The sequence below is a fragment of the Oncorhynchus keta genome, unplaced genomic scaffold, assembly GCF_023373465.1.
Source record: "Oncorhynchus keta strain PuntledgeMale-10-30-2019 unplaced genomic scaffold, Oket_V2 Un_scaffold_14331_pilon_pilon, whole genome shotgun sequence".
NCBI lineage: Eukaryota > Metazoa > Chordata > Actinopteri > Salmoniformes > Salmonidae > Oncorhynchus > Oncorhynchus keta.
The window spans coordinates 145,737-163,698 of NW_026290785.1; the positions used below are offsets into that span (position 1 = coordinate 145,737).

Genomic DNA, 17,962 nt, shown 5'->3' on the forward strand with positions numbered 1-17,962 from the left:
TCCCCCTACTGTATTACCTCACACTCCCCCTACTGTATTACCTCACGCTGAGCAGCACTCCCCCTACTGTATTACCTCACGCTGAGCAGCCCTCCCCCTACTGTATTACCTCACGCTGAGCAGCACTCCCCCTACTGTATTACCTCACGCTGAGCAGCACTCCCCTACTGTATTACCTCATGCTGAGCAGCCCTCCCCCTACTGTATTACCTCATGCTGAGCAGCACTCCCCCTACTGTATTACCTCATGCTGAGCAGCACTCCCCCTACTGTATTGGGAGAATGTCATATGGTCAGATTAAACCAAAATATAACTTTTTGGTAAAAACTCAACTCGTCGTGTTTGGAGGACAAAGAATGCTGAGTTGCATCCAAAGAACACCATACCTACTGTGAAGCAGGGGGGGGAAACATCATGCTTTGGGGCTGTTTTTCTGCAAAGGGACCAGGATGACTGATCCGTGTAAAGGAAAGAATGAATGGGGCCATGTATCGTGAGATTTTGAGTGAAAACCTCCTTCCATCAGCAAGGGCATTGAAGATGAAACGTGGCTGGGTCTTTCAGCATGACAATGATCCCAAACACACCGCCCGGGCAATGAAGGAGTGGCTTCGTAAGAAGCATTTTAAGGTCCTGGAGTGGCCTAGCCAGTCTCCAGATCTCAACCCCATAGAAAATCTTTGGAGGGAGTTGAAAGTCCGTGTTGCCCAGCAACAGCCCCAAAACATCACTGCTCTAGAGGAGCTCTACATGGAGGAATGGGCTAAAATACCAGCAACAGTGTGTGAAAACCTTGTGAAGACTTACAGAAAACGTTTGACCTCTGTCATTGCCAACAAAGGGTATATAACAAAGTATTGAGATAAACTTTTATTATTGACCAAATACTTATTTTCCACCATAATTTGCAAATAAATTCATTAAAAATCCTACAGTGTGATTTTCTGGATTTTTTCCCTCATTTTGTCTGTCATAGTTGAAGTGTACCTATGATGAAAATTACAGGCTTCTCTCATCTTTTTAAGTGGGAGAACTTGCACAATTGGTGGCTAACTAAATACATTTTGCCCCACTATAGATGTTTATGTATGGTTTTGCCAGACCCACCCAGGGATGTAGTGGAGGGTAAATGCCATTTATTTGTGAAATAGCGTTTACTTGCCTTTTTATTTTGTTAATGATCGTTTATCCACTTATTATTGCTTTCCCAGCATTGATCTGAGTTGTAATCGCACCTACCTTTGCTAACGAGTGAAATCATGAATGATTCATGAATGCTCGTTATGTTCGCCTGCTCCCCTGGATTTGCCTCGTTAGCCTCATTCACTCACCACTCTGTCCAACGGGAAACACCGGCCGCTACATAGGCCGCTACATAGGCCGAGTGGTGAAACAAACTACCTCAGCCCAGACCAGGTGGCAGAGAGACTCTGCTGACAGTGGGATTTTTTTTAAACATCCCTCGACTCCTGTCGTGTCAACAGACATCCCCCAAACCAAAACATCCCTCGACTCCTGTCGTGTCAACAGACATTCCCTGAACCAAAACATCCCTCGACTCCTGCCGTGTCAACAGACATCCCCCGAACCAAAACATCCCTCGACTCCTGCCGTGTCAACAGACATCCCCCGAACCAAAACATCCCTCGACTCCTGCCGTGTCAACAGACATCCCCCAAACCAAAACATCCCTCGACTCCTGCCGTGTCAACAGACATCCCCCGAACCAAAACATCCCTCGACTCCTGCCGTGTCAACAGACATCCCCCGAACCAAAACATCCCTCGACTCCTGTCGTGACAACAGACATCCCCCGAACCAAAACATCCCTCGACTCCTGCCGTGTCAACAGACATCCCCCGAACCAAAACATCCCTCGACTCCTGCCGTGTCAACAGACATCCCCCGAACCAAAACATCCCTCGACTCCTGCCGTGTCAACAGACATCCCCCGAACCAAAACATCCCTCGACTCCTGCCGTGTCAACAGACATCCCCCGAACCAAAACATCCCTCGACTCCTGCCGTGTCAACAGACATCCCCCGAACCAAAACATCCCTCGACTCCTGCCGTGTCAACAGACATCCCCCGAACCAAAACAACGGATTAAGTTTGAAGCTAACGTTGAACGGAGTCTGACCTCAGCAGGACTGAAATGAAGCTAGCTATAATCAAAAGATGGGCTATAAGTTCTCATACAAAATACCCTTTCTTTACAGAGAGTAGTGAGATAGACAGTGGTGAATCAGGCTTCAATGACCCTAACCCAAATGAGATACACAGAGAGAAGCCAGCAGGGAGAGAGGTTAGAGAATCTTTCATCTTATCACACACAATAACTTGTTTTGCTCTTCAAATGTGTATAGAATACAACGTTTTATAGTAAACTAAGGGCCTTTTACACTGTCAGAATTAACTTTCATGTCTTTCATATGTTGGGACAGCCTGTGGGACCTAACATTTTGTGAAATTTAAAGACAATTTAATGTTATTGTCATGTATGCTGAACAGAAATATAAACGCAACAATTTTAAAGATTTTACTGAGTTACAGGTCATAGAAGGAAATCGGTCAACATCATCAGTACTGACTTACCACTCATGAATGTGTAGTAAATAAGTAGTGAAACACGTATTATTGAGTCGATCTTGTAAGATGGTGATGAATAGTAAGTTAGGTTATGGTGATCTACTGCCATCTGGTGGCGACCAGAAACAATTGCATAATAGGAACTGTTGCAAATTGATGGTCCTTAAAAATAAATATTAGTGCTTGTAAAAAAAGTACTTGAAAGTCCTCTGTACGAACCCAGCATTTCGTGTACTTTGATTTGGACGCATACTCTAACCCTCCCGTGCTCCAATTTGCTCAATCAGAGCACTGTAGTATGCATTTTGGGAAACACCTTGTGAGTAATTTAATTAGTTGTGTTACTGCTTGGCTGGAGCCAAAGCCTGCACCCACACTGACCCATTGTGGATAAGATTGCCCACCCCTGATTAACATCTAGCTGGTTTTCTTCCTGTAGCCTCTCCTAGTCCAATCAGCCCTGTAACCATGGTACTGTCTGGTTATTTCCTTTAACCATGGTACTGTCTGGTTATTTCCTTTAACCATGGTACTGTCTGGTTATTTCCTTTATCCATGGTATTGTCTGGTTATTTCCTTTAACCATGGTACTGTCTGGTTATTTCCTTTATCCATGATAATGTCTGGTTATTTCCTTTAACCATGGTACTGTCTGGTTATTTCCTTTATCCATGGTACTGTCTGGTTATTTCCTTTAACCACGGTACTGTCTGGTTATTTCCTTTATCCATGGTACTGTCTGGTTATTTCCTTTAACCATGGTACTGTCTGGTTATTTCCTTTAACCATGGTACTGTCTGGTTATTTCCTTTAACCATGGTACTGTCTGGTTATTTCCTTTATCCATGGTACTGTCTACTGTCTGGTTATTTCCTTTAACCATGATACTGTCTGGTTATTTCCTTTAACCATGGTATTGTCTGGTTATTTCCTTTAACCATGATACTGTCTGGTTATTTCCTTTACACATGGTACTGTCTGGTTATTTCCTTTAACCATGGTACTGTCTGGTTATTTCCTTTAACCATGGTACTGTCTGGTTATTTCCTTTATCCATGGTACTGTCTACTGTCTGGTTATTTCCTTTAACCATGATACTGTCTGGTTATTTCCTTTAACCATGGTATTGTCTGGTTATTTCCTTTAACCATGGTACTGTCTGGTTATTTCCTTTAACCATGGTACTGTCTGGTTATTTCCTTTAACCATGGTACTGTCTGGTTATTTCCTTTAACCACGGTACTGTCTGGTTATTTCCTTTAACCATGATACTCTCTGCTGTCTGGTTATTTCCTTTATCCATGGTACTGTCTGGTTATTTCCTTTAACCATGATACTCTCTGCTGTCTGGTTATTTCCTTTAACCATGGTACTGTCTGGTTATTTCCTTTAACCATGGTACTGTCTGGTTATTTCCTTTAACCATGGTACTGTCTGGTTATTTCCTTTAACCACGGTACTGTCTGGTTATTGCATACACTTTATGGCACCAGTGGTACTGTCTGGTTATTTCCTTTAACCATTCCTTGAAGAGGTGGGGTTTCAGGGTACTGTCTACATTTATTCTGGTGGTTGACTCCGCTGTCCTGGCGTCGGAGGGATTTCGAACAGTTTTGACTGGGCTGAGCGGGAACTGTACTTCCTCATGATACTGTCTGGTTATTTCCTTTAGCCATGATACTCTCTGCTGTCTGGTTATTTCCTTTAACCATGGTACTGTCTGGTTATTTCCTTTAACCATGGTACTGTCTGGTTATTTCCTTTAACCATGATACTGTCTGGTTATTTCCTTTAACCATGATACTGTCTGGTTATTTCCTTTAACCATGGTACTGTCTGGTTATTTCCTTTAACCATGATACTGTCTGGTTATTTCCTTTAACCATGATACTGTCTGGTTATTTCCTTTAACCATGGTACTGTCTGGTTATTTCCTTTAACCATGGTACTGTCTGGTTATTTACCATCAGTCCTGCTCTCCTCCAACTGTCTCTAACTCAATATGCTCCCTTCTCTTCTCTTGTTCCCCCTCTCCTCTCTGCCTCCCTGTGCATGCAGCTCTACAGTGCAGACAAAGGAGGCAAGGTGAGTGTGACTGTGACTGTGTCCACCCTCACACTCTACCACCCTGACATCCTACCACCCTCACTGTACCACCCTGACATCCTACCACCCTCACACTCTACCACCCTGACATCCTACCACCCTCACACTCCACCACCCTGACATCCTACCACCCTCACCACTCTACCACCCTGACATTCTACCACCCTCACACTCTACCACCCTGACATCTACCACCCTGACATCCTACCACCCTCACACTCTACCACCCTGACACTCTACCATCCTGACACTCTACCACCCTGCCACTCTACCACCCTGACACTCTACCACCCTGACACTATACCACTCTACCATCCTGACACTCTACCACCCTGACACTCTACCACCCTGACACTCTACCACTCTACCACCCTGACACTCTACCACCCTGACACTATACCACTCTACCACCCTGACACTCTACCACCCTGACACTCTACCACTCTACCACCCTGACACTCTACCACCCTGACACTCTACCACTCTACCACCCTGACACTCTACCACCCTGACACTCTACCACCCTGACACTCTACCACCCTGACACTATACCACTCTACCACCCTGACACTCTACCACTCTGACACTCTACCAATCTACCACCCTGACACTCTACCACTCTGACACTCTACCATTCTACAACCCTGACACTCTACCACCCTGACACTGTACCAACCTGACACTCTACCAATCTACCACCCTGACACTCTGCCAATCTACCACCCTGACACTCTGCCATCCTGACACTCTACCATTCTACCACCCTGACACTCTGCCACCCTGACACTCTACCACCCTGACACTATACCACTCTACCACCCTGACACTCTACCACTCTACCACCCTGACACTCTACCACCCTGACACTATACCACTCTACCACCCTGACACTCTACCACCCTGACACTCTACCACTCTACCACCCTGACACTCTACCACCCTGACACTCTACCACTCTACCACCCTGACACTCTACCACCCTGACACTACCACTACCACCCTGACACTCTACCACCCTGACACTCTACCACCTGACACTCTACCACCCTGACACTATACCACTACCACCTCTACTACCAATCTACCACCCTGACACTCTACCACTCTGACACTCTACCATTCTACAACCCTGACACTCTACCACCCTGACACTGTACCAACCTGACACTCTACCAATCTACCACCCTGACACTCTGCCAATCTACCACCCTGACACTCTGCCATCCTGACACTCTACCATTCTACCACCCTGACACTCTGCCACCCTGACACTATACCACTCTACCACCCTGACACTCTACCACCCTGACACTGTACCACCCTGACACTGTACCACCCAGACACTATACCACCCTGACACTCTACCATTCTACCACCCTGCCACTCTGACATCGTACCAATCTACCACCCTGACACTATACCACTCTACCACCCTGACACTCTACCACCCTGACACTATACCACTCTACCACCCTGACACTCTACCACCCTGACACTATACCACTCTACCACCCTGACACTCTGACACCCTGACACTATACCACTCTACCACTCTGACACCCTGACACTATACCACTCTACCACCCTGACACCCTGACTCTCTACCACCCTGACACTCTACCACCCTGACACTCTACCACCCTGACACTCTACCACCCTGACACTATACCACTCTACCACCCTGACACTCTGACACCCTGACACTATACCACTCTACCACCCTGACACTCTACCACCCTGACACTCTACCACCCTGACACTCTACCACCCTGACACTCTACCACCCTGACACCCTGACTCTCTACCACCCTGACACTATACCACTCTACCACCCTGACACTCTACCACCCTGACACAACTGATTTACTGTCAACTAAGTTCTGTCCATACTACTGTTGCTTCATTCTACAGGGTATGCTAGTGTGAATATGTTGCTTCATTGTACAGGGTATGCTAGTGTGAATATATTGCTTCATTCTACAGGGTATGCTAGTGTGAATATATTGCTTCATTGTACAGGGTATGCTAGTGTGAATATATTGCTTCATTCTACAGGGTATGCTAGTGTGAATATATTGCTTCATTCTACAGGGTATGCAAGTGTGAATATATTGCTTCATTCTACAATGCTAATGTGAATATATCATTCTACAGGGTATGCTAGTGTGAATATATTGCTTCATTCTACAGGGTATGCTAGTGTGAATATATTGCTTCATTCTACAGGGTATGCTAGTGTGAATATATTGCTTCATTCTACAGGGTATGCTAGTGTGAATATATTGCTTCATTCTACAGGGTATGCTAGTGTGAATATATTGCTTCATTCTACAGGGTATGCTAGTGTGAATATATTGCTTCATTCTACAGGGTATGCTAGTGTGAATATATTGCTTCATTCTACAGGGTATGCAAGTGTGAATATATTGCTTCATTCTACAGGGTATGCTAGTGTGAATATATTGCTTCATTCTACAGGGTATGCTAGTGTGAATATATTGCTTCATTCTACAGGGTATGCTAGTGTGAATATATTGCTTCATTCTACAGGGTATGCTAGTGTGAATATATTGCTTCATTCTACAGGGTATGCAAGTGTGAATATATTGCTTCATTCTACAGGGTATGCTAGTGTGAATATATTGCTTCATTCTACAGGGTATGCTAGTGTGAATATATTGCTTCATTCTACAGGGTATGCTAGTGTGAATATATTGCTTCATTCTACAGGGTATGCAAGTGTGAATATATTGCTTCATTCTACAGGGTATGCTAGTGTGAATATATTGCTTCATTCTACAGGGTATGCTAGTGTGAATATATTGCTTCATTCTACAGGGTATGCAAGTGTGAATATATTGCTTCATTCTACAGGGTATGCTAGTGTGAATATATTGCTTCATTCTACAGGGTATGCTAGTGTGAATATATTGCTTCATTCTACAGGGTATGCTAGTGTGAATATATTGCTTCATTCTACAGGGTATGCTAGTGTGAATATATTGCTTCATTCTACAGGGTATGCTAGTGTGAATATATTGCTTCATTCTACAGGGTATGCTAGTGTGAATATATTGCTTCATTCTACAGGGTATGCTAGTGTGAATATATTGCTTCATTCTACAGGGTATGCTAGTGTGAATATATTGCTTCATTCTACAGGGTATGCTAGTGTGAATATATTGCTTCATTCTACAGGGTATGCTAGTGTGAATATATTGCTTCATTCTACAGGGTATGCTAGTGTGAATATATTGCTTCATTCTACAGGGTATGCTAGTGTGAATATATTGCTTCATTCTACAGGGTATGCTAGTGTGAATATACTACTCTGCATTACACCAAGTCTTTCCTTGTGGATTGTTGTATCCAGTTTGCTGCATCACTGGTGTCTGTGGTAGAAAACCCCTACTTTCATTCTCTAATGATTTCAGCCTTGAATTTTTCATGACTTGAGCTGAGAAGGGCTTTTTAGCAGCTCATTGATGTGTAAAAGGCCTGATGGTAGAGTTGATGTGGAGGTTTAGAGTTGATCTGATCATTTATCACTCCAGTGCTAATCTGCAAAATTGTAATTATTCGCCTACTTCATGATGTTGATGTGGAGGTTTACAGTTGATGTGGAGGTTTACAGTTGATGTGGAGGTTTACAGTTGATGTGGAGGTTTACAGTTGATGTGGAGGTTTACAGTTGATGTGGAGGTTTAGAGTTGATGTGGAGGTTTAGAGTTGATGTGGAGGTTTAGAGTTGATGTGGAGGTTTAGAGTTGATGTGGAGGTTTAGAGTTGATGTGGAGGTTTAGAGTTGATGTGGAGGTTTACAGTTGATGTGGAGGTTTACAGTTGATGTGGAGGTTTACAGTTGATGTGGAGGTTTATAGTTGATGTGGAGGTTTACAGTTGATGTGGAGGTTTAGAGTTGATGTGGAGGTTTAGAGTTGATGTGGAGGTTTACAGTTGATGTGGAGGTTTACAGTTGATGTGGAGGTTTACAGTTGATGTGGAGGTTTATAGTTGATGTGGAGGTTTACAGTTGATGTGGAGGTTTAGACTAGATGTGGAGGTTTACAGTTGATGTGGAGGTTTAGACTTGATGTGGAGGTTTAGACTTGATGTGGAGGTTTAGACTTGATGTGGAGGTTTACAGTTGATGTGGAGGTTTAGACTTGATGTGGAGGTTTAGACTTGATGTGGAGGTTTAGACTAGATGTGGAGGTTTACAGTTGATGTGGAGGTTTAGACTTGATGTGGAGGTTTACAGTTGATGTGGAGGTTTACAGTTGAGGCGTATCTTCCTCTGTCTGTGTACTGAATCCCTGATCCAATTATGTGGTCCATTTGCTGTGTGTGTGTGTGTGTGTGTGTGTGTGTGTGTGTGTGTGTGTGTGTGTGTGTGTGTGTGTGTGTGTGTGTGTGTGTGTGTGTGTGTGTGTGTGTGTGTGTGTGTGTGTGTGTGTGTAGTCCACTGGGTCTAGTAGACTCAGTGGTTTGTGTTGACCTGTCAGATCTCTCCCTCTACATCTGATGTAGTGAAACATGACATTCAGTAATCAGTATCTGGAGGGAGGGAGGAGGAGGGGAGGGGGAGGGAGGAGGGAGGGAGGGAGGGAGGAGGGAGGGAGGGAGGAGGGAGGAGACAGGGAGGGAGACAGGGAGGGAGGGAGGGAGGGAGGAGACAGGGAGGGAGGGAGGGAGGGAGGGAGGGAGGGAGGGAGGAGAGGGAGGGAGACAGGGAGGGAGGGAGGGAGGGAGGGACAGGGAGGGAGGGAGGGGGAGGGAGGAGACAGGGAGGGGAGACAGGGAGGGAGGAGGGAGGGAGGAGACAGGGAGGGAGGAGGGAGGGAGGGAGGCCTGGAGACAGGGAGGGAGGAGACAGGGAGGGGGAGGAGGGAGGGAGGGAGGGAGGCCTGGAGACAGGGAGGGAGGAGGGAGGGAGGGAGGAGACAGGGAGGGAGGGGAAGGGAGGGAGGAGACAGGGAGGGAGGGGGGAAGGGAGGGAGGGAGGGGGGGGAGGGGAGGGAGGGAGACAGGGAGGGAGGGGAAGGGAGGGAGGGAGGCCTGGAGACAGGGAGGGAGGCCTGGAGACAGGGAGGGAGGGGGAGGGAGGGAGGAGACAGGGAGGGAGGGGGGAGGGAGGGAGGGAGGCCTGGAGACAGGGAGGGAGGGAGGAGACAGGGAGGGAGGGAGGGAGGAGACAGGGAGGGAGGGGGGAAGGGAGGGAGGGAGGCCTGGAGACAGGGGGAGGGGGGGGAGGGAGGGGGAGACAGGGAGGGAGGGGGAGGGAGGGAGGGAGGCCTGGAGACAGGGAGGGAGGCCTGGAGACAGGGAGGGAGGGGGAGGGAGGGAGGAGACAGGGAGGGAGGGGAGGGAGGGAGGGAGGCCTCCCTGACTCCTCCCAGGGAGGGAGGAAGGAGGGATCCTTCTCTCCCTCCAGGGAGGGATCCAGGGAGGCCCAGGGAGGGAGGGATTCATCCTTCTCTCCCTCCTTCCTCGATCCATCCCTCCCTCCTTCCTCGATCCATCCTTCTCTCCCTCCCTGACTCCTCCCTCCTTTCCTCGATTCATCCTTCTCTCCCTCCTTTCCTCGATCCATCCTTCTCTCCCTCCTTCCTCGATTCATCCTTCTCTCCCTCCTTCCTCGATCCATCCTTCTCTCCCTCCTTCCTCGATTCATCCTTCTCTCCCTCCTTTCTCGATCCATCCTTCTCTCCCTCCTTCCTCGATTCATCCTTCTCTCCCTCCTTCCTCGATCCATCCTTCTCTCCCTCCTTCCTCGATTCATCCTTCTCTCCCTCCTTCCTCGATCCATCTTTCTCTCCCTCCCTGACTCCTCCCTCCTTCCTCGATCCATCTTTCTCTCCCTCCCTGACTCCTCCCTCCTTCCTCGATTCATCCTTCTCTCCTTGCCTCCCTCCTTCGATCCATCTTTCTCTCCCTCCCTCCTCCCTACCTTCCTCGATCCATCCCTCTCCCTAATCCTTAAGTATATCAGGTTAACTCACCAGAAGGGCTTATCTCAATGACACCCTCACTGCACTGTGGTGTCCCTGAGAGGATTACACACACACAAACACACACACTCCCTCCCTCAGAGAGCTCCATGTCGAGATCAGCTGAACTCAATGTTCTCGACCAGAAACAGAGAAACACAGCCTCTCTCTGCAGTCCAGCGCTTTAGCTTTTGCATTCGTGTCTTTGTTTTGGACTTGTCTACTCCAACAGAGGAAGTGTAGCCTCTGGCGTGGTTTTACATCATCGCTGTCTCTCTGGCTAGTGCTGCTCTAGTGCAACACTAAACACTCAGACTGTAACACACTGTACAACCAGACCTTAATCAGTTTATTTTAAAGTGTTTCTCAACATGGGAAAACATCTAATTTGAATTGTTTTAGTAATGAAGTGGTTTCCAGCAGTAGAGGAAAGATTCCACACTAAATGAGACGTTTTACCCAGAAGAAGAAGAGACCAGACAGACACTGCCGCAGTGTCGACTAACAATGTTTTAACTAAGCAAACAACACCTTAACGTCTCCACCTCGTCCGTCTGCTCCCACACTAAACACATCCTCACACAGCCCATGAGTTACTGACCCAGTTAACCCTAACTTTAACAGCTTTAATTGACCTCTCAGCACAAAGTGGAGTTTTATCTACTCACAGTTCATTTAACTTTAGAGCCTGACGTACACCATCTATGAGAGAGAGAGAGAGAGAGAGAGAGAGACAGACAGAGAGAGAGAGAGACAGATAGACAGAGAGAGAGAGAGAGAGAGAGACAGAGAGTGTCCTTTAACCATTTGTACATTGTTAAAACACTGTTTATATATAATATGACATTTGTAATGTCTTTATTGTTTTGAAACTTCTGTATGTGTAATGTTTACTGTTCATTTTTATTGTTTACTTCACTTTATATATTCACTTTATATATTATCTACCTCACTTGCTTTGGCAATGTTAACACATGTTTCCCATGCCAATAAAGCCCTTGAATTGAATTGAGAGAGACAGACAGACAGACAGACAGACAGACAGACAGACAGACAGACAGACAGACAGACAGACTAGCTACACACAGTGAAGGACTGTCTCCTAGGACAGGGACTAGCTACACACAGTGAAGGACTGTCTCCTAGGACAGGGACGAGCTACACACAGTGAAGGACTGTCTCCTAGGACAGGGACTAGCTACACACAGTGAAGGACTCACACAGTGAAGGACTTATATAATAATATAATAAGTGAATACTGTCTCCTAGGACAGGGACTAGCTACACACTTTTGAAGGACTGTGAAGACTAGCTACACACAGTGAAGGACTGCTACACACAGTGAAGGACTGTCTCCTAGGACAGGGACTAGCTACACACAGTGAAGGACTGTCTCCTAGGACAGGGACTAGCTACACACAGTGAAGGACTGTCTCCTAGGACAGGGACTAGCTACACACAGTGAAGGACTGTCTCCTAGGACAGGGACTAGCTACACACAGTGAAGGACTGTCTCCTAGGACAGGGACTGACTAGTGGATACTCTGCATTGTTTGGTAGGCTGTTAATACAACCCTGAGGCCTAGTTCCCTTCCTGCACATTCATGTTTTCGTGTCCCTCCTCTCAGGTGGACAGCGATAAGCCAGATGAGACCAGGCTGATAGAGATTGACGAATCACAGCGCAGCGAGCACACAGTCTTCATCACACCCCCTGAACTACCCCATCTACCTGATGGAGAGGAGCACCCACTCTGCTACAGGTGCTGAACCCACTGTGTGTGTGTCTGTGTGTGTGTCTCTGTGTGTGTATGTGTCAGTGTGTTAACCCCAGTGTGTTCTGCCTCCCCCAGCTATGTGTTAACCCCAGTGTGTTCTGCCTCCCCCAGCTATGTGTTAACCCCAGTGTGTTCTGCCTCCCCCAGCTATGTGTTAACCCCAGTGTGTTCTGCCTCCCCAGCTATGTGTTAACCCCAGTGTGTTCTGCCTCCACCAGCTATGTGTTAACCCCAGTGTGTTCTGCCTCCCCCAGCTATGTGTTAACCCCAGTGTGTTCTGCCTCCCCCAGCTATGTGTTAACCCCAGTGTGTTCTGCCTCCCCCAGCTATGTGTTAACCCCAGTGTGTTCTGCCTCCCCCAGCTATGTGTTAACCCCAGTGTGTTCTGCCTCCCCCAGCTATGTGTTAACCCCAGTGTGTTCTGCCTCCCCCAGCTATGTGTTAACCCCAGTGTGTTCTGCCTCCCCCAGCTATGTGTTAACCCCAGTGTGTTCTGCCTCCCCCAGCTATGTGTTAACCCCAGTGTGTTCTGCCTCCCCAGCTATGTGTTAACCCCAGTGTGTTCTGCCTCCCCCAGCTATGTGTTAACCCCAGTGTGTTCTGCCTCCCCCAGCTATGTGTTAACCCCAGTGTGTTCTGCCTCCCCCAGCTATGTGTTAACCCCAGTGTGTTCTGCCTCCCCAGCTATGCAGGTTTCCCGGTGTTGAGTCTTGATCTGTTTGACCCCATGGAAGGCCTCCGACCCCCTGCCTCTCGGCTGGCTGCCCGACAGAGCTGCCCAACTAGCCCTGCACCCATGTTCAGACGCACCAAACAGGTACACACCACACAGTGTGTTCTGCCACCCCAGCACATGTGTTAACACACAGTGTGTTCTGCCACCCCAGCACAACCCCAGTGTGTTCTGCACACACAGCACAACCCACAGTGTGTTCACACCCACAATGTTAACACACAGTGTGTTCACACACACACACACACAATTCACACACACACACAATACAGTGTGTTCTGCCACACACAATAACCCCACACACACACAATACACACATACACACCCACACACACCCAGTGTGTTACACACCCACACAATACACACATACACACACACTGCCTCCAACCAGCTATGTGTTAACACCCAGTGTGTTCTGCCTCCCCAGCAATACACACAATACACACCCAATGCACACACCACAATACACAAAATCTGCACACCCACACACAACCACACAGTGTGTTCTGCCTCCCCAGCTATACCACATTCTGCCTCCACAGCACATGTGTTAACCACAGTGTGTTCTGCCTCCACACAATAACACACATTCTGCCACCACAGCAATACACAGTGTGTTCTGTCTCCACACTATACACACACCCCAGTGTGTTCTGCCTCCCCACACAATACACAGTGTGTTCTGCCACCCAGCACACCGGTGTTGAGTCTTGATCTGTTTGACCACACACACACCCTGCCTCTCGGCTGGCTGCCCGACAGAGCTGCCCACAGCCCTGCACCCATGTTCACACGCACACAAACAATACACACACACACACACAACACACACACACACACAATACACACACACACACACACACACACAACACACACACACACAATACACACACAATACACACACACACAATACACACAATACACACACACACACAATACACACACACACACACACACACACACACACACACACACACACACACACAATACACACACACACAATACACCACACAATACACACACACACACACACACAATACACACATTCTTTATGGTTTAATGTCACTGATTGGCCAGAGAGTCTCCTCCCCTGATGTCTCAGGTCTGACTACTGGAAGTCCAGTAAAGGAGAATGAAACTCCTCAGTGTTTTGTCTGTCCAGACAAAGTGGTGTTTAATTCAATTCAATTCAAGGGGCTTTATTGTCAGGGGAAACATGTGTTAACATTGCCAAAGCAAGTGAAATAGATAATAAGCAAAAGTGAAATAAATAATAGAAATTAACAGTAAACATTACACTCACAGAAGTTTCAAAAGAATAAAGACATTTCAAATGTCATATTATATGTCTATATACAGTGTTGTACAGATGGTTAAAGTACAAAACGGAAAATAAATTAACATAAATATGGGTTGTATTTACAATGGTGTTTGTTCTTCACTGGTTGACCTTTTCTTGAGGCAACAGGTCACACATCTTGCTGTTGTGATGTCACACTGTGGTATTTCACCCAGTAGATATGGGAGTTTATCAAAATTGGGTTTGTTTTCAAATTCTTCAAGGATCTGTGTATTCTGAGGGAAATATGTGTCTCTAATATGGTCATACATTGGGCAGGAGGTTAGGAAGTGCAGCTCAGTTTCCACCTCATTTTGTGGGCAGTGAGCACATAGCCTGTCTTCTCTTGAGAGCCATGTCTGCCTACGGCGGCCTTTCTCAATAGCAAGGCTATACTCACTTGACCCTCCCAACCCTTCTCCCCCCCCGACCCCTCCAGGAGATCAAGTTGTCTCCTGTCGTGGTAATTTCCTGTATTACTAAATGATGAGAGTTACAAACCACACACCAGTCAGAGTTACACTTAAACTTCATATTTTAATAATATGAGCTTCACCATAGCCCTGTGACTCTCAGATCAATTCAGTGTCTAAATTAATTCTGAGGGTGTCAACATAATGGCAACTGAGATCTTTTATAGCAAAGATCCACCCCTCTCAACTTACATAACAAACCACAGAGCTCAGGAACTCTTCACAAAGGGCCTTTTACTTAAAAAAAGGAGTATCCCATAGCCAGATAGATTATCTCTATTAGCTATAAATTATCGTTCAGTTTGGTCTCTTAGACGAGGTTCTACTTCTCGTTCTTGGTACTTCATAGTACCAAAACATTACCTCATCCAATGGCATATATCAGTTGTCAATTCTAGATACTCCCATCTCAAATACACTCCTTCCTGGACAAGCTCACTGAGGGCAGTGAGCCTCTAGGTCATATACTAGGTCAAGATAAGTGCCACATCAGAGGGGTAATACAATGGTTCCAGACACTGCCGTACTCCTCCCCCCCAATGGGAAAAGGAGGAGTACAGACATTGTGGAGCCCTTCACATGGTTTAGGAATAGTTACAGACACATTCAAATATGAAGACAATCCTGACCTCTCCCCACTCTGGGCTCCAAGTGACCAAGCCCTAGCTGAGAAGGGATACGTGCAACTGCCAACACTATAGTCCAAAGGGAAACATTCTAATGACAAGTATCTCACAAGCATATTATGAAAATAAAACATCGTATCTATGTTACCCAACTTATTCTGATTCATCCCCAACAGTCTCCAGAACTGTTGTTGAATATTTCTCTGTCTACATTGACCCTCTCAACCCTTCTCCCCTCTGACCTCTGACCCCTCCAGGAGATCAAGTTGTCTCAGAAGTTAGCCAAGAAGTACTCTTCCATCCCTCAGATGTGGTCCAAGTGTCTGCTGTGCCACTGCTACGGCCTGTGGTTCATCTGTCTGCCGTCCTACGTCAAGGTGTGCCACTCCAAGGTGCGGGCGCTGCGCACCGCCTACGACGTCCTCAGGAAGATGCAGGACAAGAAACTACAGCCTCCCGACGAGGTACGGTGGTAGTTTATCCCCTAGTATTGAATATGTAGACCTACCACCTAAAGCTCTCTCTCTCTCTCTCTGTCTCTCTCTCTGTCTCTCTGTCCCTGTCTCTCTGTCTCTCTCTCTCTCTCTCTCTCTCTCTCTCTCTCTCTCTGTCTCTCTCTCTCTCTCTCTCTCTCTGTCTCTCTCTCTGTCTCTCTCTCTCTGTGTCTCTCTCTGTGTCTCTCTCTCTCTCTCTCTCTCTGTCTCTCTCTCTCTCTGTCTCTGTCTCTGTCTCTCTCTCTCTCTCTCTCTGTCTCTCTCTCTCTCTCTCTCTGTCTCTCTCTCTGTCTCTCTCTCTCTCTCTCTCTCTCTCTCTCTGTCTCTCTGTCTCTCTCTGTCTCTCTGTCTCTCTGTCTGTCTCACTCTCTGTCTCACTCTCTGTCTCACTCTCTGTCTCTATTACAGAGTTCTAGAATTGTGTATCTCTTCTGCTCTAGCTATGCTACATGGTGTTGTCATAGTAACATTTAGACATTTATCTAACCCTGTTTCCTGTCCAGGTCTGTTACAGGGTCTTGATGCAGCTGTGTGGTCAGTACGGCCAGCCAGTCCTGGCAGTCAGAGTTCTGTTTGAGATGAAGAAGGCTGGAGTCCAACCCAACGCCATCACCTACGGCTACTACAACAAGGTACGGTTCCTGCAGCTGACTTTTTCTTATGGCAGCGCAATGTGCCAAATGGTGACATGTCTATGACATATTTATCTGTCCTGTGTGGAACCTGCAAGGATCCTGGAGAGGAGGTTTAGTTGAGTCTTGTAGCTATTTAGTGCATATCTATAAGTAGATATATGTTGGGATGGCAGGTAGCTTAGTGGTTAGAGCGTCGGGCCAGTAACCAAAAGGTTGCTTGATCGAATCCCCGAGCTGACAAGATAAAAAATATATTTTAATGTACCTACCGCCGTCCCCTGAGGACTGGGTTGAGAAACCCTGTTTCACCAACACTAGAACAAGATATTATAATGTACCTTCCTGTCAGGTTGTACAGTACCTTCCTGTCAGGTTGTACAATGTCTTCCTGTCAGGTTGTACAGAGTCTTCCTGTCAGGTTGTACAGTGTCTTCCTGTCAGTTTGTACAGTGTCTTCCTGTCAGGTTGTACAGTGTCTTCCTGTCAGGTTGTCAGTGTCTTCCTGTCAGGTTGTACAGTGTCTTCCTGTCAGGTTGTACAGTGTCTTCCTGTCAGGTTGTACAGTGTCTTCCTGTCAGGTTGTCAGTCTTCCTGTCAGGTTGTACAGTACAGGTTGTGTCTTCCTGTCAGGTTGTACAGTGTCTTCCTGTCAGGTTGTACAGTACCTTCCTGTCAGGTTGTACAGTGTCTTCCTGTCAGGTTGTACAGTGTCTTCCTGTCAGGTTGTCTTCCTGTCAGTACAGCGTCTTCCTGTCAGGTTGTACAGTGTCTTCCTGTCAGGTTGTACAGTGTCTTCCTGTCAGTTTGTACAGTGTCTTCCTGTCAGGTTGTACAGTACCTTCCTGTCAGGTTGTACAGTGTCTTCCTGTCAGGTTGTACAGTGTCTTCCTGTCAGTTTGTACATTGTCTTCCTGTCAGGTTGTGTACCTTCCTGTCAGGTTGTACAGTGTCTTCCTGTCAGGTCTTTGTCAGGTTGTCAGTACCTTCCTGTCAGGTTGTACAATGTCTTCCTGTCAGGTTGTACAGAGTCTTCCTGTCAGGTTGTACAGAGTCTTCCTGTCAGGTTGTGTCTTCCTGTCAGGTTGTACAGTGTCTTCCTGTCAGGTTGTACAGTGTCTTCCTGTCAGGTTGTACAATGTCTTCCTGTCAGGTTGTACAGTGTCTTCCTGTCAGGTTGTACAGTGTCTTCCTGTCAGTT

The 17,962-nt window shown here is 46.8% G+C and overlaps 1 protein-coding gene and 1 long non-coding RNA gene across 2 annotated transcripts in view; both read left to right on the forward strand.

The window, feature by feature from the left end:
* The window catches only part of LOC118381696 (C-myc promoter-binding protein-like), a 171,940-nt gene that overhangs the window by 96,876 nt on the left and 57,102 nt on the right, over nucleotides 1–17,962 (forward strand). The window contains 5 exon segments of the mRNA XM_052513923.1: nucleotides 4,650–4,676; nucleotides 12,316–12,449; nucleotides 13,149–13,281; nucleotides 15,893–16,099; nucleotides 16,633–16,761. Of these exon segments, the coding sequence (XP_052369883.1) occupies nucleotides 4,650–4,676; nucleotides 12,316–12,449; nucleotides 13,149–13,281; nucleotides 15,893–16,099; nucleotides 16,633–16,761 (630 nt within the window).
* LOC127927463 (uncharacterized) lies at nucleotides 8,051–9,077 on the forward strand. The gene is made up of 3 exons (XR_008127590.1): nucleotides 8,051–8,608; nucleotides 8,723–8,912; nucleotides 8,951–9,077. It is a non-coding gene; the product is annotated as an uncharacterized LOC127927463 (long non-coding RNA).